Source organism: Canis lupus, chromosome 10 (assembly GCF_011100685.1).
Source record: "Canis lupus familiaris isolate Mischka breed German Shepherd chromosome 10, alternate assembly UU_Cfam_GSD_1.0, whole genome shotgun sequence".
Classification (NCBI taxonomy): domain Eukaryota; kingdom Metazoa; phylum Chordata; class Mammalia; order Carnivora; family Canidae; genus Canis; species Canis lupus.
The window spans coordinates 42,855,186-42,880,307 of record NC_049231.1 but is presented as its reverse complement, the minus strand read 5'-3'; the positions used below and the strand labels follow the sequence as shown (position 1 = coordinate 42,880,307).

Below are 25,122 nucleotides of genomic sequence, written 5' to 3'. Positions count from 1 at the left end.
AAGAACCAATATCGTGAGTATAACCTGAGTGCCACACGGTGGTCGTCACATGTTGACGTATCTTTGTTCCTCTTGGTGTTAATTTCAAACACATAACATCCCATTTCATAATACTGATAAGGTTTTCATCCAGGGTGACTATTCTGTGAAATCTATGCTTGCATAAAACCACTCCTGTCATCTGATCTGCCAGTACTCTTGACAAAGGAGACAATGTCATGCAAAGATTCTTGTGTATTTCCAATTGGACTGCATACGTTTAGAAAGTGGACCCTGTTCTAAGTAAACAAATTTCAAAAGTACATTCTCTTATCATAAGTGATGAAATATTTTGTCAAGTAACAAAACGGATCAAATGATACCTAAATCTTATAATACTCAGGACTTAATACTAGTTTTCATACTATTACTTATATTGAAATGTCTCTGTAATTCCTGATTAGGACTTTTAAATAACGACCTCTTCAAAACAAGCTGTCACTATTAGTGAGAACTGTTTGGACAAAAGGTTGAAGCAAGTGTCATTACCAAGAATTTGAATGGCTCGAATTTTTTTTAATTTTACTTAAAGCATGCGTAATCAACAGCTTCTCCCTTACTGACAATATGTAAAGTTGAATTTTTTTGGCTACATTGATTGGATTTTTTTTTTTTTTTTTAAGATTTTATTTATTTATTCATGAGAGCCACAGGCACAGAGAGAGAGGCAGAGACACAGGCAGAGAGAGAACAGGCTTCATGCAGGGAGCCCAATGTGTGACTCCGATCCCAGGTCTCCAGGATCATGCCCTGGGCTGAAGGCAGGCACCAAACCGTGAGCCACCCAGGCATCCTGGATTTTTATTCTAAGTAATTTTTTTTACATCAAGTATTTCAAAATAACCAAGCTTTTCCTCTTTTGTACACAGATACTCCTATATTTGTCCATAGTTACACTTCAGGATTCAAATTCTAATACTGGCTAAATATCACTGATAATGTATTTATAACCTCATTCTTGATTGAATTTTTTGTTTGAATCCATACTTTGTTAGCACATGTTTATGTATTTTCATGTGTCCTTTCAATTTTCAGTTAAGTCCATTCAGGTTTTCAACATGAAATCCTTTTGAAAATAACTATTTTTAAGCAAATGGCAAAACTGGAATTATCTGTAAGATTTTTCCTTTTAATTCCACTTCTTGACAAAACTCCAGCTTTAAACAGCAATGCACTTTGGTGTGTATAAGGCTTCAAAAAGAAACCTATTTCTTCACATAAAGAACAAAAGACTGGAATAGCTCAAATTTTCTGAGATTCAACACTTTAAGATCATTCATTGTGGATCCAGACCAGCAGGACCCCCTGTGGAGAGCTGCTCTGAGTATTCCTACATCTGAGCATTTCTGGGAGGAGCTGGTGACATAAAGCTCCAGTCTCGGTATGCTCTTTTACAGAAAGCCTCCAGTGCCCAATCTGCTCATTTACCATTTCTAATACAGAGCTCTCGGTAGCTTGCTCTGGTGCTTCTTTCTAATGAATCTAATGTTCTTCCAGGAAATTGTCTTCTGGAAGTCCAATTAATATAATTAACTGAGCAAAATGGCCAATATCTGTAGATTTATCCATCTGCAGTGAAAACTCCTGATTTAATAATCTTCTGGACTACTACTCATCCCTACGTCACCTGATATGGCATCAAGTCATCTGGACTATTTTTCTATTTCCTCTGCTAAACAAACACTCTTGCAATCACTATGGAGCCAATAAAGAGAGCTCTTTCGGAACTGTGAGGCCCTGGGCTTAGCAGTTCCTTGCTTCCTGAGCTGCATCAGATACCTTTGTAAGCAAGCTACAAAAGCCCTTTGCCTCCCATAATACCCTTGCAGAGTTCCAAGCGCTCTGCACAAGGTGGATGTTTGAGGTCAGGTGCTGTTGTGCTTTGTTTGGTACCGTGTCTCCCTCATCTGGCAAATGAGACATTACTCTTTGCACATACAGATCCAAACTTGTAATCTTCAGTATACTTCCTAATTAGCCAGTTCGATTTTTTTCCCCTCACTAGTGTGTTTGACCCACCTTTGCTCAAAAAGTTATTATGATGAGCAGTAAATACTTATTAGAGAGCTATAGGTATTGTGAGTCTTAATGACCTTAGCAAACTAATGTCTAAATTAATGTCTAATGTCTAATGCAGGTTTCACATCTGCATTAAGACTTTTTCTTCCTTTAACTGCATCAGAAATTCATATGTTAAATATAGGTAAGCAAAATGATAGATCAAATCTTAATTTCCACTTAACTTAAAATTTTAAATTTGGAGCCATAAAACAGAAGTATCATAATTCCATAAGTTCAAACAAGTTTTCTTTTATAAAGATTTTATTGATTTATTTATGAGAGAGACAGGGAACCAGAGACATAGAGGGAGAAGCAGGCTGCTTGCAGGGAGCCCAATGTGGGACTTGATCCCAGGACCCCCAGATCAGGACCTGAGCCAAAGGCAGATGCTCAACCACTAAGCCACCCAGGCACCCTCAAAAAGTTTTTTAAAAATTAATTTTCTGGGGGCTCCCTGGGTGGCTCAGTGGTTCAGCACCTGCCATTGACCCAGGGCAGGATCCTGGAGTCCCGGGATCGAGTCTGGCGTCAGGCTCCTGGCATGGAACCTGCTTCTCCCTCTGTCTGTGTCTCTGCCTCTCTCTCTCTCTCTCTCTCATGAATAAATAAATAAAATCTTTAAAAAAATCAAAAATTAATTTTCTGAAGCAATGAAGGTCTACAGATGTCTTTTAATGAACTAGTTAAAACATCTTTTAGAAATAAACTTGTAATTTGGAAACAATTCAATATTAAGTTAGATCAAGAATCAAATATCAATCTCAAGTGGTAATATCAAAAGCCAGTAAGTTTCAAGAAATATTACACTACAATCAAGTGGGATTTATTCCCAGGATTCAGGGCTGGTTTAATATTCCCAAATCTATTGATATGTCACATCAGTAAGGATAAAAACCACATGATCATTTCAACAGATGGAGAGAAGGCATTTGACAAAGTACAACATCCATTCACATTATAAACTCCCAACAAAGTAGGTCTAGAGGGAACATACTTAAACATAATAAAAGCCTTATATGAAAACCCATAGCTAACATCATACCCAATAGGGAAAAACTGAGAGCTTTTCCCCTAAAGTGAGGAACAAGACAAGGATGACTACTCACCACTTTTATTCAACATACTACTGATTGCTTCACAGCAATAAGAAAAAAAAGAAATAAAAGGCATCCATATCAATAAAGAATAATTGAAAGTTTCATTATTTGCAGGTGACATCCTACTATATAGACACCAAAGACTACTAGAACTGATAAATGAATTGTGCAGTTGTAAAATACAAAATCAGTGCACAAGAATCTTTAGCATCCCTATACACTAATGATGAAGCAGCAGAGAGTGAAATTAAGAAAACAGTCTCATTTACAATTGCACCAAAAATAAGATACCTAGGAAGAAATTTAACCAAGGAGGCAGAAGGCCTCTATTCTGATAACTATAAAACATTGAAATTCAAGACGACACCAAGAGAAATGGAAAAAACACTTCATGCTCATTGGTTAGAAGAGTAAGTATTGGTAAAATGCCCAGACATCCACAGATCTAATGCAATCCCTATCAAAATACCAACATTTTTCACAGAACTGGAACAAACAATCCTAAAATTTATATGAAACTACAAAAGACCCTGAATAGCCAAAGGAGTCTTGAAAAAGAAAAAACTGGAGGTATCACAATTCTAGATTTCAAGTTATACTACAAAGCTGTAGTAATCAAAATATGGTACTAGCACAAAAGTAGACACATAGATCAGTGGAATAAAATAGAAAACCCAGGGCAGCCCTGATGGCGCAGCGCTTTAGCGCTGCCTGCAGCCTGGGGTGTGATCCTGGAGATCCGGGATTGAGTCCCACGTCGGGCTTCCTGCATGGAGCCTGCTTCTCCCTCTGCCTGTGTCTCTGCCTCTCTCTCTCTCTCTCTGTGTCTCTATGAATAAATCAGTAAAATCTTTAAAAAAAAAGAAAAAAAGAAAACCCAGAAATAAACCCAGAATTATATGGTCAATTAATCTTCAACAAGAGAGAAAAGGCTATCCAACAGGAAAAAGACCTCTTCAATAAATTGTGTTCGGAAAACTGGACCACTTTCTTTCACCATACGCACACAAAAAAACTCAAAAATGGATTAATGACCTAAATGTGAGGCCTGAAGCCACAAACATCATTGAAAGGAGCACAGGCAATAATTTCTCTGAGATTAATCATAGCAACATTTTTCTAGATATGTCTCCTCAGACAAGGGAAACAAAAGCAGAAACAAACAATTGGGACTACATCAAAATAAAAAACTATATAGAGAAGAAATAATCAGCAAAACTAAAAAGCAGTCTATGAAATGGGAGAAGATAATTGCAAATGACATCTGATAAAGGGTTAGAATCCAAAATATATAAAGAACTTAAACTCAACATCCAAAAAAATAATAATAATAATCCAATTGAAAATGGGCAGAAGACATGAACAGTCATTTCTCCAAAGATTTCCAGATGGCCCACAGATATATCAAAAGATGGTCAACATCCCTCATCATCAGGGAAATGTATATCATCAACACCAGAGTGAGTTATCACCTCAAACCTGTCAGAATAGCTAAAATCAACAACACAAGAAACAACAAATGTTCACAAGGATATGGAGAAAAAGGAAACCTGGTACACTGTTGGTGGTAATGCAAACTGATGCAGCCACTGTACAAAACAGTATGAAGTTTCCTCAAAAAATTAAAAATAGAACTACCCTATGATCCAGTAATCGCACTGCTGGGTATTTACCCCCAAAATACAAAAACACTAATTCAAGGGGATACGTGCACCCTATGTTTACTGCAACATTATTCATAATGGCCAAACTACAGAAGCAGCCCAAGTGTGCATCAACTAATGAATGGATAAAGAAGATGTAGTATACACACACATACAATGGGATATTAGTCATAAGAATGAGATCTTGCCATTAGTAACAACATGGATGGAGCTAGAGAGTATAATGCTGAGTGGAGTAAGACAGAGAAAGAAAAATACCATATGCTTTCACTCATACGTGAAATTTAAGAAACAAAACAAATGAGCAAAGGAAAAAAAACAAACCAAGAAACAGACTCTCAACTATAGAGAACAAACTGGTGGTTACCAGAGGGAAGGGGGGATGAGTGAAATAGGTGATGGGGATTAAGAGTACACTTAATGAGAAACACTGAGTAATGTATGGAATTGTTGAATCACTGTTGCACACGTGAAACTAATGTAACACTGTATGAAAATATATAAAAAATAAGAACTCCATCTTTACCATCTTTGCAATTTTTCTATAAATCTAAAATTAATCCAAGATCAAATGTTTATTTAAAAATCGAGAGGAGAGGGTGCCTGGGTGGCTCAGTTGGTTAAGCATCTGCTTTCAGCTCAGGTCATGATCTTAGGGTCCTGGGATACAGCTCCATGTCTGGCTCCCTGCTCAGTGGGGAAGTCTGTTTCTCCCTCTCCCTCTGCCCTTCCCCACCGCTCATGTGCACACGCTCTCTCTCTCTCTCTCAATAAGTCTCTCAAATAAATGATAAAATCGATATGAAATAATTGAATGAAATAAAATCAATCATGTTCCGTTCAGTAATATTAGATATAGATGATGATTGTGAAGGGTGACAACAATGACAGCAAAGGAATAATTATGCATATCTTCTGTTAGTAGGAAAACATTTGTGAAAAATAAAGGCAAACTAAAGACTAAAACTCACTAATTTAAATTGGCACAAAAGGCAAAGAACTTCACTGATGCTAAGTCATTTGCAGGAAAGTAATAGCCTGTGGGAAGGTGGGGCAAGGTGGCTGCTACAGAATGCTCCCTGGGGACACTGCAGAATAAATGCCAGCTCAATTCAGAAGGTGTACCCAGAAAGCCACAAATGATGTCCAACTTTTTTAAAGATTTTATTTATTTATTCATGAGAGACAGAGAGAGAGAGAGAGAGAGAGGCAGAGACACAGACAGAGGGAGAAGCAGGCTCCATTCAGAGAGCCCAATGTGGGACTCGATCCCGGGACTCCAGGATCATGCCCTGGGTGTGAAAGCAGACACTCAACCGCTGAGCCACCCAGGTGTCCCAATGTCCAACTTTTATAGAGCTGTTGGTTATAACAACCACCAGGATCTCAGGGCCCTAAAAACTTCTTTCCAGGGCACCTGGGTGGCTCAGTGGTTGAGCATCTGCCTCAGGCTCAGGTTGTGATCCCAGGGTCCTGGGATCAAGTCCTGCATCAGCCTCCCCATGGGGAGCCTGCTTCTCCCTCTGCCCATGTCTCTGCCTCTCTCTGTGCATCTCTCATGAATAAATAAATAAAATCTAAACAAGAAAAAAATTCAAAAACAACTTCCTTCCTAGTCTCCCTCATTTGGAAGTTTTGTCAGCAGTTCCATCCAACACCAGAACCATGGCACTGGGGATCAGAGACCATTTTGGATTACTAACCCACCTTTATGACTTTCAAAGATCCAAGGACTACCTTAAGATTAATGCCAAGTATAACCTCCTAGGTTTCAAAATAGATTTCTTCGTTCCTGGGTACCACTGCTTAAACTTCAGGGAAGCATCATCTTACATGCTGGATAAATGAAATGGCCCTTCAAAAGAGTAGGTTTAAATAACCATCTATTAAGGCAACCAGAGTCTGCTTCCCCACACATCCCACAGGCCGGTGGTTCTCAAACTGTGGTCCTTAGAACCAGTGATCCAGAAACTCTGGAACGGCACACCCAGGAGCCTGGTTTTAACAAGCCTTCCAGACAATTCTGATGCATGCTCAAGTTTGGCAATCACTGCCACAGGCCATACGGTACAGTACTGAAAATTTGTTACCAGCACCCCCAAACCAGAAATATCCGTTGACGTTAAGTCTAAATGAAATTTAAAAACAGAAGAACTTCAGAGTAGTGCACAAGGCTTACTGGGTCAAAGCAGAACAAAATTGCCATTTTCTTCATAGATTTTCTTACCTGGAGGGATATGAAGTCTGTATAACAGTTTGATTTTCTCATTCATTTCTCCATTATACATCACATCTACAAAAATAAAAAGAATGAGAATATACCAAATGGTCAAAGTATATTTGCAGTGACACAAACTCACTGTGGGGAGAGAAGTTAGTGCAGGCAATACTTTTACCCAGTAATTTACCTGCCCCTACCCCCAGACACATTGTGTTTGAAATGAAAATGTAAAGGGTCACTCTTGAGCTGCAAGATAACCTCGTGAATCATTACTAGCCTCGTGCCTTCTGAAAGACTTTAATTGCACGTGCAAGAGTTAGGAACACGTCTCCTGACAGGCCACAGCATACCCTGAGCGCCCGAGGAAAACCAGAGCAACAACCCTGTGTAGGCTGAGAGCTTTGGACCATCTCACCCTCCTTCAAAAGGCATAAAAGTAGTCCTGAGAGGAGCCCGCAGAGGGGTTTTTAAAATCTCAAAATTGGGGCAGCCCCGGTGTCGCAGTGGTTTAGCACCACCTGCAGCCTGAGGCGCGATCCTGGAGACCCGGGATCGAGTCCCACGTCAGGCTTCCTGTATGGAGCCTGCTTCTCTCTCTGCCTGTGTTTCTGCCTCTCTCTCTCTCTGTGTGTCTCTATGAATAAATAAACAATCTTTAAAAAAAATTAAATCTCAAAATTGGGTCAGGCCAGTCCCAAATATGTTTCCATTGTGTGGCTCTGCCTTCCACCGCCCACCTGTCTCATGTTCACAGACTCCCCGTCCCAAATAAAGTCACTGCAGAGGAGACCCACAGAGTCATACCGAGACAGCTCACAAATGATTTGAATTCAATCAGGTGGTCCATGTTGTCATCCAGGAGCCTGAAAGTCCTTTCAGCCAGGATCTCTGTGTGGGCCCCACATGTCCACGGTGAGACAAGCTGAAATAAGTGTGCAAACTGCCGGGCGTCTATGCGGTACTGCTCCGCGTAGGGCCTGCTGGGGTCATGGCGTGGGACCATGGGCCTGGGCTGCTCCCAGTAACAGCTCATCATGTGTTCTCTCTTAAAAGGAGAGGGAGGGAGGGATCTGTGAAAGATGCTGGCACCTGTGGGGGGCTGCACGCTTACAAGCAAGGTTATGTTGGCCTCCTTTTAGGATGACTCACTTGACCTCGTACAATATGTATTTGAATAAGCAATTTATAACATGAACAAATGAAAAAAATTAAAGTACTTACAATCTCATTACTCTAACCAGACACGTAAAAGACTTCCCATGTTATCTTGTGCTTCTTGCCCAATACATACTTTTGACCTCTTTTTCTACAGTTTTTTATTGTAGCAAACTGTACCTAACAAAGCCTACCATTTTAAGCATTTTTCAATGTGCAGTTCAGCTATCATAGCTTTAATTCTAGGAGACTTAACTTTTATTCTATTTTCTCATCAAATCCCATCTGAAAATGGGAAAGTGCTAGATAGATCTACAGAATACAGAAGAAACCAGTAGCACCGATTGCCTGTGGGGAGGGAAAGTAGAGGTGGGAACTCACAGGTAGGACCAAGTCTTTTTACTGCAATACTTTCTTAGAGGTTTTGAATTCTGAACCACATGAATATATTAACAATTTAAAAAAAAAACTGGAAGTAAAAAAAGAGAAAGAGAGGCAGAGATTTCAAGTCTCGTGAATACCCTGACAACTTGAGCAATCAAAACTGGCCCTGTCACTAAGGTTCGCCTCTGTAGGACACATCTCTTACACATGCCCTAAATCATCTCTTGGGACATCTCAACTCACTGAAATAGTTTCCCAATGACTGCAGGCTTCTACACAATTCCAGTGTCCTCCACTCATATGGGTGGCACGGAAACAAGTCCGGATGCTGAAATATGTAAGCACAGATCCTTGGAGGAAAACCAAAATGCCATTTATAATTTTACTGTCCTATTTGTTGGCAGGCAGGTTCTTCAAAGAGCCTTCGCAGAATTGTGAAAAATAGCACAAGAACTTTTCAGTGTGAAATAAAGGTCTAACGAATTTCCATTTCTAAAAAGCCAAGATGCACTATGAAATTCCATTGTATCTTTGCACATCCTGTGATGCTAAAGACCCACAGAATCCAAAGAAGACTTATAATAAATAAGCCAAAGACTGATACAACCAGTTTACACAAAATTCTACGGAAAAACCAAAAAAAAAAAAAAAAAAGACCATGGATATAAGCAAGTGATACAAAGAAGTACACAATTAGCTGTACAGTCTTCCACCCTGCTAATGGATAAACAAATTTGGATTAAAATAAAATGCACATTTCTACAAGACTAGCAAAATTGTAAAAGATGCATAAGTACTGGGTGGGTGTGGAGTGTAGGAAATTAGCACTCTTAGACTCATCAGTGGAACTGAAATTTGAAACTCAAACACATTTTAGCAATACAGGCTACAGTGTAGTCTGTGCATACCTAAGGAACCCATCCTACAGAAACTGCAGCACGGGTGTCCAGGTAAAGGCACCTCGGCACAGCACAGTTTATAAAGCAGCAGCAAACTGGAAACACAAATCTGTCTCAATAGGTAAATGGTTAAGTAAATTACAGTTCAGCCCTACAATGAAACTGTACAGCTGTTTGGTTTTTTTTAAAGATTTATTTATTTATTCATTCATTCATTCATTCATGATAGACAGAGAGAGAGAGAGAGAGAGAGAGAGAGAGAGGCAGAGACACAGGCAAAGGGCAGGCTCCACGCCAGGAGCCCGACGTGGGACTCGACCCTGGGACTCTAGGACCACATCCTGGGCCAAAGGCAGGCGCTAAACTGCTGAGCCACACAAGGATCCCCTGTACAGCTGTTTTTTCCTCTGTTATGGGAGGGGGTGGGGAGTGTGTGTCTAAGAGAGACAGTATAAAAGGAAAAAATCAGGAAAGATAGTCACCAATTTGTTAATACAAATTACCAGTACAAGGGTAAGATTGTGGGTGCAGAGAGGATGAGAGCCTTTCATTGTTTGCTTAAGTTTCTTCTTTTGGGGCACCCAGGTGGCCCAGTGGATGAGTGTCTGCCTTTGGCTCAGGTCCTGGGACTGAGTCCTGCATCGGGCTCCCTGCAGGAAGCCTGCTTCTCCCTCTGCCTATGTCTCTGCCTCTCTCTGTGTCTTTCATGAATAAATGAAATCTTAAGTCTTTTTTAAATGGTAAGCATAGGTATATTTTGTGATTCTTAATTAAAATTTGAAAATAAAAGCCTTAATGAGAACATAGAAGCAAGTAAAATATCATTAAAGAGACTAAATGCTCTCTAGGGCCTGATAATTTGCCAAAAGTGAATGAATTTAACTGATCATTAATAATAGCACATTTATGGAAGACATAAGTAACTTGTAGATCTTCATCATTTTCAGAAGTATTCTATGATGCCGAGTATGTATTATTACTGTTCACACCTTACTAAGATGAATGATGCTGTTTTCTATTTGAGAGAACAGGAGACAGACGTCACAAATCCAAATTTATGTAATTTGAAAGATTGCTTGACAACACGGATGGACCAGGAGGGCACTATTGCTCCATGAAAAGTCACACAAGAAAAAAGACAAATGCTGGGGCACCTGGGTGGCTCAGTCAATTAAGCGTCTGCCTTTGGCTCAGGTCATGATCCCAAGGTCCTGGGATCAAGTCCTGTATCAGGCTCCCCGCTCTCTGGGGAGTCCCTTCTCCCTCTGCCCCTCCTCCTGCTTGTACTCTCTCTGTGTCTCTCTCTCCCCCTCTCAGATAAATAAATCTTAAAAAAAAAAAAAAAAAAGGACAAAAACTATATGATCTCATTTATATGTGGAATCTAAAAACAAAACAAAACCCCAAAAGAGATCAGCCTTGTGGCTCCCAAAGGCTGGGGCAAGGATGGGGAAACTGGATAAGGTGGCCAGAAGGTACAAACTTCCAGTTATAATCAGCCCTGGGGCAGTAATGTACAACATGACGAGTATAGCTAGTTAACCATTATGTGATGTATTTTTTTTTTTTTAGATTTTATTTATTTACTCATGAGAGACACACAGAGAGAGAGGCAGAGACACAGGCAGAGGGAGAAGCAGGCTCTATGCAGGGAGCCCAATGTGGGACTCGATCCGGGACTCCAGGATCATGCCCTGGGCCGAAGGTCGATGCTCAACCGCTGAGCCACCCCAGCATCCCCGCTATGTGATGTATTTGAGAGCTGCTAAGAGAGTGGATTGAAATTCTCATCGCGAGGAAAAAAAAAATTTTCTTTGTAGCTATAGGAGATGGATGCTAATTAAACTTACTGTACTAATCATGACAATAAATGTAAGTCACGTTGTAGGCTTTAAACCTTCACAGTGCTGTACGTCAGTTATACCAGAAAAGCCGAAAGGAAAAAATTGCATTCAAGCATTAAAAAATTACTATAAATTACCAAAAAAAAAAAATAGGTTTTATTAAAGACCAACCACATTGTTCATCCTGAATAGGAAAGACTATGTAACGAAGACAGAGCTAGTTCCTGTTAACACAGAGTGATCATACCTGTTCATTGCAGTGAAGTTAAGGAACAGAATCCTTACTAATATTTATAAAACAATGGCAGGGTATCTCTGTGACCCTTTCCCTGGAAAAAAAAAAAGAGGGGGGTGGGCAGCCCAGGTGGTTCAGCGGTTTAGCGCCGCCTTCAGCCCAGGGTGTGATCCTGGAGTCCCGGGATCAAGTTCCGTATCAGGCTCTTCTGCATGTGTCTCTGCCTCTCTCTCTCTCTCTCTCTCTCTCATGAATAAATAAATAAAATCTTAAAAAAAAATGAAATCCTGATTGAAAAAAACAGAAGTGAGGGTGTGTAGGTGGTTCAGTGGTTCAAACATCCAACTCCTGGTTTTGGCTCAGGTCATGATCTCAGGGTTGTGAGATCAAGCCCCACACTCAGCATGGAACCTGCCTGAGATTCTTTCCCTCTCCCGTTCTGTTCTGTTCCTCCCCCCTACTCACACTTGTTCCATCTCTCTCAAATAAATAAAATATTAAAAAAAAAAAAAAAGACGAGGAGTGTGTGTAAACCCAACTAGAGAGCGTTCATTATACCCCACAATCCTGAGGCAAGTATTACAATGCATGGAGTCAGACTATGAAAGCAAAGGAAATTCAGAGCAGACCAAGAGGATGGAGAGAAGGGAGAGTCTGACAGGCCTCTCACATAGGGCAGGTGTGGACTCTGGGCCTGGAAGGAAAGTACCAGAGTGAGTACATACAGCGGGCTCTTCGGGTTGTATAATGGAATCAGACACCATGATTGTGATGCTGTTTTACTGGAATTTCCTTTGGAAGTGTATCTTTAAAATGATAATTGTATTTATAGTTTTTAAGCTTCTATTTATAGTTAGTCCTACATAAATAAGAGAGTTGTAAAGCTAACTACAAATAAAATTTTATTAAGTATGATGATACGGTTCCTAGGAACCGTATCATTCCTAGGAAAGACGGAAATAGGAAAATAGTTAGCTCTATCTTCCTTAAATACTCTTTGTATTAAAGATGAACATGGTTAGTACTTAATGAATTTTATTTTTATTAGTTTAAAGCAATCTTTTAAATTCTATAAATTCAGATTTGTGACTTATTCTCTCAAACTGAGAACAGTAAGCCCTAAATAAATGAAATACTTTTCATGCTGAACACATCTGTCTACTTGTCTTTATGTTTGTAATACTCCCCATTTTTCCTCCTTGAAAGTCAAAGAGTGGTGGGGGTTTGCGACACCAGTAACCTTTGACTTCTTATTTTCTCTTCGTGCAACAGAGGAAACTACCAAAGCCAAGAGGTGTTTCAGAAGACACAGGACTAATCAGTCCTCAACATACATCCTGCTTATTGGGCACGAGGGGTGCCAGGACTCTACTAAAGCCAATGGCCATTTCAGTGACTTCAGGGGGAAATGTGCCACGACAGATGCACGCCAGGGTCAGACAACCTCTGGTGCTCTGCTTAGAAGTCCTGGAAGTGCTGTTTATTACTAGTTCCCACAGTTTGGCAGTCTGAGTTCAGAAGGGACAGCAGCTCAGAGTCCTCACCAGGAAGAGCTCTAGAAGCCAGACTCTGGACTTGCTTTCTGCAACTGTTCCTTCCACTCTTCACTGCCAGGGTATCAGGAGTGGGTCAGTGTGCCTGCCTCCCTTCCCCATTTTCATGTTTCAAGCAAGGATAGTCCTAGCAGGGCACTTGAGAATTTTCTTTGCTGGGTAATGTAAGTAGCAAGACCTGGGAATCCACCTAAATATCCAAATATGAGAAATATGGGTTAGTATATTTAGTATTACCAATATGATAGCTTATAAGGTTATTTTAAAATGAGTCAGACCACGTGGCAGCATGGAAAAGTACTGATAAGAACGTTGAGGGAAAACAGAAGATAAAATAGCACATGTACCAGCCAAATATAAAAACACGTCTAAAAAAAAAAAAAAAAACACGTCTACATGTATTATGAGTGGGATGACGAGTCATCCATCACCAAGTAGAGGAGGTGGGAACATCGGTAATGGTTGGTGTTGTACCTGCGAGGGCCTGGGAGCTCTGTGCAGAGCCCTGAAGATCGGGTTGGCAGCACCGAGGGCCCTCAGCAGAGCACAGCTCTGGTGTGTGAGCTCCCACCGCCACCGCCACCCAACAGGTGCGAGGCTGACCCATCCAGCCTTCTCCCGCCCCGGCAGGCTGACCACACGGGCTCAGGCCTGTCACTCCCTCCTCTTCCCAGAGTTTCCTACCTTGAACAGGTCATAGAGTTCCTCCAGGTCTTCAGGAAGGATGGAGACTTCCGGAATAACAACGCGGAGCTTGAGGAAAAAACGAACAGCAGTGGAGTGAATTCTCCGCCTGCACCAGGGAGGATCAGAGGGCACGGGGGAGCTGTTCCTGCTCGTCGGGGACACCAAGCGCGGAGTCCTGTCTACCAGAGCAGTCTGTTCCTTTCTGACGCCACCACCACATTAGGGATACTTTCTCAAGACCCTCAGCCATTCCAATCCACAGATCACCTCAGGACAGACGTGTAAGCCCTGATGGAAGTCAAACTCTAGCCAAGACGCAGCTTGGCAGGAAGTTCCTCCTGAACAACCACTATTACTGCAGGCCTTCTGTGCTATGCATTTTCTGTATCATACCCTCATGTAATCCCACATGCTGGGTATTAGCATCCTCATTTTACAACTGGGGAAACTGAGGCTCACAGTGGCTACATTGTTCACAATCTGTCTGACTCTAAAACCTCTGTTTCTACACCAGGTCTCCCTAATTCAATGCAGGACGGGGGTAGGCATTCTTTATTTTTTAAAAAATTTATTTATTTTTAGTAATCTTTATACCCAATGTGGGGCTCAAACTTAGGACCCGAAGGATCAGGATCAGGAGTCACATGCTCTTCTCACGGAACTAACCAGACACCCTAAAAGTTGACATTCTTACAAGACCAACAGGAACAGAGCCCAGGTTAGTACCGGACTGCCATTCTGACAAGCCACGACTCACCACGTTCTGCTTTGTAGTGTCTTCATGGCCCTGGAGAACCCTGATCCTGTGCTTACAGCGCAGGTGCTCAATCTGTTCCACAGACTGGTCTCCAAACTTCTGCAGAGAAACAAGGAGTCACTCGGGCACAGAATCCCTTTTTGCATACAGAGGAAAGAAGTAGCAGGAGGGAACCTCCCTCAAAATCCATCTGTGAACAAGTTTCCAAGAGGTTGAGGGTGGGATGGGGCCGGGCCCAGTTACCTCATAGGAGTCCCGGATCAGGTCGGCAATGTCAGTCACAGGGTAGGGCTCCTGGTCATCAGAGAAGAAGGCATGATGGCTGCCGACTGGGGGTCCGGGGCTGTCTTCATTCTTAATGTGATCTAGAAACCTGAGCGTACAACCCACCACTGAAGTACTGGTTTCCCCTCACCTGAGCACCCACCACACCCACTACCTTCACAGGGGCCATGGGACACATCAGAGCACTTTCAGACACAGCTCATTTGTCTCCAAACACTGGGAGGAGGTCAAGATGGCAACCACTGTGGTCCTTTAGAGAAAAGGAGACATCCCTAAAGCCAGACTTGTTGATCTGGGGTCCATGGGTAGCTCTGCAGGGATCTGGGACTCTCTGCTGAAGTAAAGTTCTGTGCATATGTGCCATGGTAAGCTTCCACCATATTCCAGAAGGGAAACTTCCATCTGTCTTTCAACTTGCCCTCAACTCCAAGAGCTGAGGCCTCATGGGGCTTTTCTGTGACGGCAACACACCAGTCCCTACACAGTAAGTATCTGAAACCTCCAGCTGGCCACCTGAGACCACAATTTCCCAGTGCCTGCCCGCCCCACTCAAGGCCACCATGAGTGTGTATCTCCTCACAGAAAAGCACAGACAAACTGCTCTCCCCCTGTATCCTCTCTCACTTGCTGGGGAGGAGCCAGGAACACGGCGCTCTTCACCACACACGCAGGCAACACCGCCACCTGCCTGGCTGGCTCTGGGGGGACCACGACATGACAAGTGGCCCAGTGAAAGGGAAAACTGCACAGTGACAGGCCTGCTGGGCACCTGCTGCTGCGTCTACCTGTTGTCTATTTTGCAAAGCCCACGATGGCCCTCCTCACCTCCCCCTTTCATGAGCCCACCTGCTGAGGACCATGAGGGCCTGGCCATCGTCCTTGCTGCTGCACAGGCCCTGGGCGTTGGCTTCCAGCACGGCCAGCCCTAGCTGGAAAATGGCTTTGATTCCATCGTAGAAGAAGCAATCCACAACGCTCACCGCGCTCTCCAGAGGCATAATGCTGAGGAACAGAGTCAGGAACCAGGAGAGAGAGATGGACGCGAGGGCTGAGAGGTCGTTCATGTGCTCTGCCAGCTCGGGGAGGTGCTCCTTGATGAGCTCCTCAAAGACCGACTGGTCCACCTGGGCCCCTGGAAAATACAGGCCACGGAGACTTGGTTGGGGAGGGATTCAAGCTTTCTAAAGTTAGCCTGAAACTGAAACTGAGGTGAATAGAACAATGAACAAGGAGTTCAGAAGAGGACTCGCACTAAACTTATGTTTGACACTGACTAGAGTAATTCAGGGGGGAAAGGATACTATTTTCAAAAATTAATTCTTAGTCGGGGCACCTGGGTAGTTCAGTGGTTGAACATCTGCCTTCAGCTTGGGGCGTGCGGGATGGAGTTCCACATCGGGCTCCCCCACAGCTTCTCCCTCCGCCTATGTCTCTGCCTCTCTCTGTGTCTCTCTCATGAATAAATAAATAAAATCTTTAAAAAAAAATGCTCAAATGAACACCTGAGTGGGGGCAGGGGAAACCTCAAGTCCTACTTCACATCATATAAGGAAATGCATTTGAAGTGTGTCATAGGCCTAAATATAAAAGCTAATACTACAAAGCTTCTACAGAAAAATACAGAAGACAAAATTTCTTAGGACACAAAAAGCACTAGCCACAGCAAAAATTATAAATTGGACTTCATGAAAATCAAAGACTGGTATTCACCAAAAAACATTAATAAAATAATAATGCAAACTTCACACTCAGAAAATACAAAGGTCTTGTATTCAAAATAACAGCCCATGCAACTTAGTGGTCAGTAACCAATTTTTTCTTCAAATAGGCAAAAGATGTGAACAGCCACATCAAAAGAGACAATAAACAAAGGGGCCAAGAAGCACAGAAACATATAATCAATATCACTAATCAAATAAATGCCAGTTAAAATCACCATGATAGATCCCTCCCTACCCACCAGAATGGCAAAAATTAAAAAGACCATTCTGAAGGCAAACAGAGACGTGCAGCAGCTAGATCTCCTACATCGCTGGCATGAGATCTGTGCCTGCACTACGCCTGCTTTGAAAAACTGATAGTTTCTTATAAAGTCAAATCCATCTCTCCTATGACCTAGTGATTCTACTCCTGGGTACTCAAGAAAACAGATAATCTTTATTCAGAGAGACTTACACAGGAATGTGTTCTGCAACTTCACTTATAATAAGACACTGGCAACAACGCAACCTCTACCAACAATAGGTGGTCGGATAAACACATCGTAGTATGAGGGTTCGGTGAAGTGCTGCTCGGCGAGAAGGAGCCAAGAACTGACACACCAGCAACCTCATGTGGGGCGCAGGAAGCCAGACACAAGAGTATGATCTCGATGATTACATGGATACCAAGCTCAAGAACGGGCCACGCTACCCTGTGCTGATAGAAATCAGTACAGGGGGTTGCCTGTGGCAGGGAAAGGGGCAGAAGGGATCTCTGGGGGTCATGGCAGTGCTCCACCCCGTGTTGGGGTGGTGGTCACACAGGTGGACATGGTACCATGGACATTCTGCCGGTCACAGGGGACTGTGAGGTGTCCCAATTGATGGTGGCCTTGGCAACCTGCATCATGAGCCTGAGGCTCCGATGATTCCGTGCTACTACGGTGGGCAAGGTTAAACTGCCTCCCACAGCATAAAGCTGAAAGGGAAGCAGGCTCATCACTCAGGCACATGGAGGGAACCAGGGAAGACAGTCTCAAGCATACCAAAAGGCCACCGAAAGGCCACCAAAGGCACCAAGTGACCGCATCCTTCCCAGCCACCCCCCCTACTCCCAGTGGTCATCACACTCCCTCAGCTCTTTGGAACCCAGTCTTCAGAAGGGTGTTCTTCCTACCTTGCCCTACCTCCAGTCCTTTGTCAAATTCCGTCTCAAATTGGTTCTTTTGTTTCTGTTCCCACTGCTAATTTTAGGCCATCTCCAGGAAGGAGTCTTTCTGTCTTCCTGGAAGGAGTCTTTCTGCCAAGCAATCTTTCTGTCATTTTGTCCACTAGGAGGTGCTCAGCCCCAGGGATAAGGCAAATTCAAATCAGCCACAAACAGAACAGGGCACCAGATGGTACCTGAGTGCTGTGGGGTCACAGGTGCGCCCAGAGCCCGAGAGCCACACATGCGCCTTCTCACTTATCAACATGTGCAAGGGGAAGTGGGGGTTCCCAGGTGTGCCCTTCAGGTCCAGCCTTAAGGGTCGCCGGCACTGCTCTCGAGGGAAAGGGGACATCTGTCTGCATGAGCCCCTTGGGTACTGAGGGCAAGACCATTCCTCCCTTTCTAGGCCACAGTATCAGTGAAAAACTGCTCTGGTTTTCACCGTCCAACCTGTTTCCTTGAAACTAAAATTTTTCTTTTCAGGTGACCTTGCTCCACCATTTTGGCAGAACAGTGCAGAGAGAATCATACCAGTTAGTTTTGCAAATTCAAGAGCCACACAGGGTTTATAGAGACCAGCAGAGTGCACGGGGGTTGATTTCTTAACAAGGACTAATGACAAAGGTCTTTGCCCGGGTTCTGTTCCTGTTCCCCAAGCACAGAAGCGGGAGAAGAGGAGGAAGAAGGCAGTTTACCAATGACTCGGTGGTTGAAATAGTCTGGGAGCATCCGCTCACACACAGCGACGAGCAACCAGAAGGCCTCCTCCTCCTTGGCGTACAGCAGCAAAACAGACGTCAGGATGTTCATGGACTGCACAGGGATCACAGAGGAGGGGCTGGTTAGTGATCAGACCACGTAGACCACACAGACGTTAAAAACCACACGAGCCAAGTGGTCCACGAAGTCAAGACTGTAGATGAGAGACCCAGTCGAGCCCAGCCACACATGTTTATCAACATGGTCCCCACGAGACACCCAGGCTGAGCGACCAGCCACCGTTCCGTCACTGTCCCCATCTAGTAATGCTGGGCTTAGCTGTGGTGCATGTCTCAGGCTCGGGTAAATCCAACTACTCTGTGTGGATGTTCACACACACACACACACACACACACACAAACACAGAACATTCACACATTGATTTTGCTTATTCACAGGAAAACAAAGTTCAAGATCTTCTATTTTCGAGCATCAGAAACTTCTCTACCCCAGTCTTGTGCTGGGGTGGGGGCAGGGGTGTTTAATTTACCGGGTTTTATTTTGCGTGTGTTTATCACACCCCTGAGTAAACTTCCCGAGTAAACTCAACAACTGCTCAGACAACGTCTTCCCTCCACTTGTGCTTCCTGAAGGAAAGGGATTGGCCCCAAACATCTTTTTTTCCTCCCCAAATAGCACTGATATTTTTTAAATAATCCCTGTAACGTCTGCAGAGATCTAGAAAGATAAAGCTCCACAGAAGCATTACCAGTGCTGTCGTACAGTGGAGGCGTGGTGGGACAGTGAAGACAATCCATCCTGCCGTGGACAGCGACTCATCACGTGCACTGCTCTTTTTGGGCACTGAGCAAAGTTTCTAATCTCAAGTAATCGGCCTGTTTGACTACAGGAAGAGGACTCCTTTGGCCTTATTCAATACATTCTTTAAGGGAAGAGACAAAGCGCAGAGCCTTCACACAACAGTTCTCGGTACCAGACGGCCAAGCACAACAGACAGAACCCGAAGCCTGCATGATCAACACGACACATGGACTCAAAGATTTCTGCTCCTCACTGCAAGCCTCACCTGGCAGTACCCAATCTTGGGGTTCCGGTGGGCATAGGCCGTCAGGACTCTCCTCAAAGCAGCAATTCCTGTTTCATTTTGGAAAGCGGGGTGCTCCGGTAAGGAACGGTGCAGATCCCGTTCTATCTCCTCGGTCACCAGGCAACATTTTCCCATGGACTCCTCCACCAGATTACCATAGTAACCGGGATGCGAGGCGAGATCGGTGACGGCATCTAAGATGATTTAAAAGTAATTTTTAAGGGGGCGGATCAGCAGGAGAGAGTCAACATGGGAAAGGCACTTTTCCTGCCGGAAGCCCTCAATGGGGTCTTGTTACTTGAGGGACATAAAATATTTTGGGACCACACACAACCAAAAGGACTTCATTTCCACCAAAAAGAAAAAGAAAAAAGAAAAAACATGGCTTTTCTAAGAATAACCTTATAGAGTGAGAGAAACAGCTCATACCACAAATTGTTGTATTAATATGCTTTCAGTAAGCTGCATTCGCTAGTAACAGGAAGAGTGGCGATGTGTGTATACATGTACACATAATTTTCATATATCACTTCAACAGGAAATTAATGAACGTATATATGCAAAACAGAGCAGAAGGTACACCTATGTATAGTAACTAAGTATCGAGAAGCCAACAAGCACCAAGAAGCCAACAAGCTGCCAACAGGAAACTCTGAGGCCGGATCCGGATATGCAGGTGGACCAAGCACAGCCTACCCAGGCCCCTGACAGGCAGGGGACATCAGGAGTGAGGTGTCAATAGCACGAGAGGATCCCCTTCCCTCATCAGCCAGCACCAGGGCCCCTGTGGTTCTAGCCGGTGTCCCTGCGGGGGCGCTGGTGGCAGGCGGGGCTCCAGGATTGAGGCCAGCCCCACGCAGGGATGTCCCAGGCAAACAGGGCAAGCAGAAAGGGCCAGCTCTGCCTTTAATCGCTAGTGAAGGCTTTTAAATTGCAGATTGGGTTTAGGGTACTGCCCTCAACTCAACCATCAGCTGCTGTGACTCCCTGTCATGTCCCATCAACAATCACCCTGGCATCCCCACTCCCACCCCCGTATGCACCGCTTAATAGTAACAGCTGTCACTCACCACGCACAGCAATCTTTTCTGTCAACACTATCACTTGAAAGATAGCCCTTTATGAACTACCTTTTTTTTTTCTTAATACAGTGTGTGTGTGTGTGTGTGTGTGTGTGTGTGTTCATTAGAGAGGCCGACTACAAACCAGTGCCATTACCAAGTGTCACTTGTTAGGTGTGTAAGGCAGGTCATGTTACTTTCTTCTCTTGTTCCTATTTTCAATTGTGAGAAGAAATTGTTCTCATTAAAAACAAAAAATCCAGAAGACGTTTTAATTTTAAAAAGGCCCATCTTGCTGAAGAAACAAGCCAAGAGGCAGGGGGACACAGCATATGAAACAGGTGAGCGGTGGTAGGCCCACCAGTGAATCCCAACCAAGTACACACCAGCAAGGAGGTGGGAAAGCAGGAAACATTCATCTGGGCTCCCTGGGCCAGGGAGGAGATGGGCTGGCTGGAAGAGGGAAGAGATGACTGGGGTGAAGTTCCAGCATAAGCAGACGTGAAGGAGGAACATAAGAAGTGTGCAGGGAGAAGACAGGCACCCAGGCTAGGCCTCCAGGGCACTCGTGTTGACCTGAGCAAAGCAGGGACACCGGGGGAAAGCAGACCTCCTTGCCATGCCTCCAGCGGCACCCTGACGGGATCAGCAAGGTCACACCACTGGACGACAGGGCCCTTCCCCTCCTGCCCTCGAGGCTCCACCTCTTCAACTAGCCAGATGAAACGTCCACCCTCACTGCGGAGCCGTTGCTCGGCACGGCTCTAGAGATGTCGGTCCCTGTCTCTGCCCACCCTCCAGTGCCCTGATGAGGGACTCCCAGACATCACCAAAGAGCAGCAGCACAGCAGAGGGACAGTCCCAGGGCCTGAGGCCAGACAAAGTCATCACTGACTGGATCAGGTGGCAGAGGAGGAGAAAGGACAGAAATCTCTGCAATTGTGCCTCCCGGGACGCTGAGCATCTTCCAGAGAGGACTGATGGATAGAAAGTATACTGAGGGATTTATTTCAACGCCACTGTGAGTGAACAACATGCAGAGGTGTTTGTTTAGTCTAGTTCAGAGTGTATATCCTAGGAAGACACTTCACTCCTAGGAGGTTCTTTACAGGGTTCTCAAGACTACGTACAGACTCCAAGTGGTTTCTAAAGGAGAAGCGATCACATTGGCCAGGGCACACTGACTGAGGACACCGCAGCCCAGAGGCCTCAGGCACCTGGACCCTGGTCCCCTGGCTAACATGGTGAGGGTTCAGCTCAAGTTCTCGGCTGGGAACATTGCAAGAAGAACCCAAAGACAGAGGACTTGTCTGCACGTACACGTTGTTCAGATCTGGGCCCCTGTTCCTGTGTCTGCTCCAGAAATGACATGTGGCCTAAAAATACCAGAAATGCTTACCTGAGAAAAGCAGCCAGAGTTTGCCACGTAAAGATTCAGGAATGCCCATTGCTACAAGCTTCCGGATCTTCTCTGTGCGGAACATACACACAGTCCTGCCATATTCCACAAAGTGGTCGTTCCACAGGCTTATTTTTATCTGTTCCCTGGACTGGAAATGGAAATCTCATTAATGTACCGGCGCCTCCACTATAGCCCGTCCACAATCCACAGCAGAGGGACGCTGCCTCTGCGGGCAGAGGAACCAACAGTGACAGGCACCCAGTTCAGCAAATATTTTGAAAATACTTCCAGGCACAGAGGATGTAAAGATGAATAACAGAGCGCCAGCCCTTCTAGAGTTCAGAGCCCAGCAGGACCGTCTACACAAATATAAAGCCATTTCCTTGGTAGGGTGATAGTAAGAGTGTATTTGTCCGAATACTCAAGCCCAGAGCAGAGAGGAGGATGGGGTGGGAGTGGGGGAGGTTAGGAAAAGCTCCTCAGGATATGGACGCGAAGGCACCTGTTGCAACACAGGTGAGCTCAGAGGGCAAACAAGGGCAAGGGCAAGGGTGGGGGATCATGATTTGCCCTGAGCTCCAGGATAGCCAGAGGGAAAACTGAAACCTGGGAAAAAAAAAAAAATCGCAGTTCTTGTTATCAGAAATGACAGATACCATTTCTCTAGGTAATTAAAAATCCTTTAAAAGTATCCCTAGATGATAGGAGTTCATAGTACCTTTTGAGCAAGATGTTTAATACACTTTTCATTATCTGCATTCTCCAGTAATGCGAGAAGCTTACACATATATTCATATTCTCACAGGTTTAGTCAAGAGTTCATTGAGCTTCTCTGTGTAAATCCTATCAGAAGGTTCTGTCTTGAATGAATAAAGCTAACAATCAATTAATTATACAGCAGCCATTAGGCCACAAGACACAGCTTGGGATAGTTATGCCCAAGGACACCCCTGGCACGCATGACCCCAATTCAGCCTCCCTCCAGCCTGTCTTTTCAGAGTACGATTTCTAGCCTACTATACATGACCGTTCCCTCAGAGTCTCCCTACAAAGAGGACGAGGGTAAGCAGATGTAACAGAAATATCTTTAGTCCAGTAAAACTACAGCACAGGAGACCTTTTGTTCCAGGAGAGAAACAGGCAATACTGTAAAAGAAGCCTCTACAGACACCCCTGGGTAAGAAGAGAAACACCACAAGAACCCACAAAGGACAGCACTGATGGCTCTCCAGGTCACATGGCCAAGAGCTGTGTCACAGAGCCACTTGGGGCAGGTAGGAAAGCCATGTCCTTGGTCATGCAACCACATCTTCCACATACCCATATGTGCCCAGACAATTGGCGTCCGCTGATTCCTTCCACTGCTGCCAATGAGGAGGAGGGAGGGGGCACCAGGCACTGGGGCTGCCCAGCATCCGGCACCACACCTGCTCTTCCGAGGTCTGCCGGGTTGGCACTAGCCAGTGTGCAGCCCGCAGCAGGTTGCACACCTGGGAACCTCCACCTGGGCCAGCCCTGCCAGGGGGCCCATGAAAACAGAGCCATGCCACCTACCATTCTCAAGTCAGGACTCTGGCTGCCCGACTGCTGGAGGACAGGTATCAGGGCCTCCGGGTGGAGCTGCGGGTTCTTCTCTTTTTCACTTTCCTCACTATTTTCAGAGGACACCATTTCGAGATCCCCAAACTTGTGGTCACTGCACAGGCTTGTTGAATGAAACACAGGTGAAGTCTGCAGAAGGATTAAAAGAAAAAAACGGAGGGAGCTAGAAGAAAGTCATTACTTGTGGAAGAGTCTTTGTTTTGCCTTTGGAGGCATGAAGATAACATACTTCCCCTTCTGACATGGAGCTCGACAAGGGGCTCAATCCCAAAACCCTGAAATCATGACCTAAGCTGAAATCAAGAGTCCAGCATTTAACTGACTGAGCCACCCAGGCACCCCTCAGGTCACATACTTAAACATGCCTATCTATGACTCAAGGGAAACAGACTAACATTAGCCCCAACAGATATGATCCTCAGCAAAGACTATGACCCACACTGCTTTCACAGCACACAGAGCATGAGTCTAAGAGGGGGCCAGGCAAGCACCGTTTCTTGTATGCTTCCAGAACTAGGGATAACCATTCAGAAAACAGCTCTCAGGTACTGAGAGACTATCCCCTTTCCTCCCTGTCACTGCATGGGTAAAAAGAGGTGAAGAGAGAGAGGGATGGGTGTGAGACAGCAGGAGAGGAGGCCCCAGCAGATCCAGGTCTGTTTTCCAGCTGTCCAACCTTAAGGACAATGTAACTTCTCTTTTAACAAGTTCCATCTGCCCCCAAATAACACCCCCTCCAACATCGGGGGGGGGGGGCAGTGACCCCAGCAGATTGATACCCCCATCAAACCCTCTAGCCTGGGAGGGGTGCCCTGTCAATCCTTCTGACATGTGTGTGTACCCCACCAACCTCTCTAACATATAGAGGGGTGCTCTAACCATCAGTTCCCCTAACCTCTGGTAAGGGGTGCCCCATGAACCCCTCTAACCTGTGAGCAGGATGCCCTGTTAGCACCTCCAACTGCTCTTCTGCATGGGACACCCTCTAACCTGTGTAGCACCCACCCAATCCCCTCTACCATACTTTTCTCCTACCCAAGTGGATCATGGTCATGTGTACTTCCTTTAGAGACCACTGCCCCGGAGGAAGAGAAAAAAGAGATCTTCAATTTACAGGATCCCGCTGTTTTTAAGGGACCGTACCATGTCTTCGTCTCGTGAGGTGTCATAATGCACGGGGTGGTTGGCATGCACCTGCTTCAGCCTCATGAGCAGGCTCTCCACCAAGTTATCTCTGTCCTTCAGCTCAATGAACTGGAAAGCCATCTTGCTCCTGATGCTGACAATGATGGGATTAGGGAGCAGGCTTGTGTCCTCCATCTTCTCAATGCTCACTACCTGTTGCACAAAGTTATACACAAGAGGTCCAGCCAGAGAAAAAGCGCAGCCATTTCAATTACATATTTAGAAAAAGGCAAAACCAAACAACTGCACTAAAAATGCAAATACAGAGCTTAAA

General features: G+C 44.6%; 1 protein-coding gene across 2 annotated transcripts in view; it reads right to left on the bottom strand.

Moving 5' to 3' along the window:
• TBC1D8 (TBC1 domain family member 8) overlaps nt 1-25,122 on the bottom strand; it is a 113,009-nt gene that overhangs the window by 6,478 nt on the left and 81,409 nt on the right. For both annotated transcript variants that reach the window (XM_038550990.1, XM_038550991.1), the window contains exons 7-17: nt 24,807-25,001; nt 23,616-23,792; nt 22,059-22,209; nt 19,578-19,792; nt 18,487-18,604; nt 15,728-16,013; nt 14,840-14,969; nt 14,597-14,695; nt 13,837-13,905; nt 7,887-8,127; nt 7,089-7,154 (exon numbers count right to left, since the gene is read on the bottom strand). In XM_038550990.1, the coding sequence (XP_038406918.1) occupies nt 7,089-7,154; nt 7,887-8,127; nt 13,837-13,905; nt 14,597-14,695; nt 14,840-14,969; nt 15,728-16,013; nt 18,487-18,604; nt 19,578-19,792; nt 22,059-22,209; nt 23,616-23,792; nt 24,807-25,001 (1,747 nt within the window). The remainder of the gene's footprint in view (nt 1-7,088; nt 7,155-7,886; nt 8,128-13,836; nt 13,906-14,596; nt 14,696-14,839; nt 14,970-15,727; nt 16,014-18,486; nt 18,605-19,577; nt 19,793-22,058; nt 22,210-23,615; nt 23,793-24,806; nt 25,002-25,122) is intronic.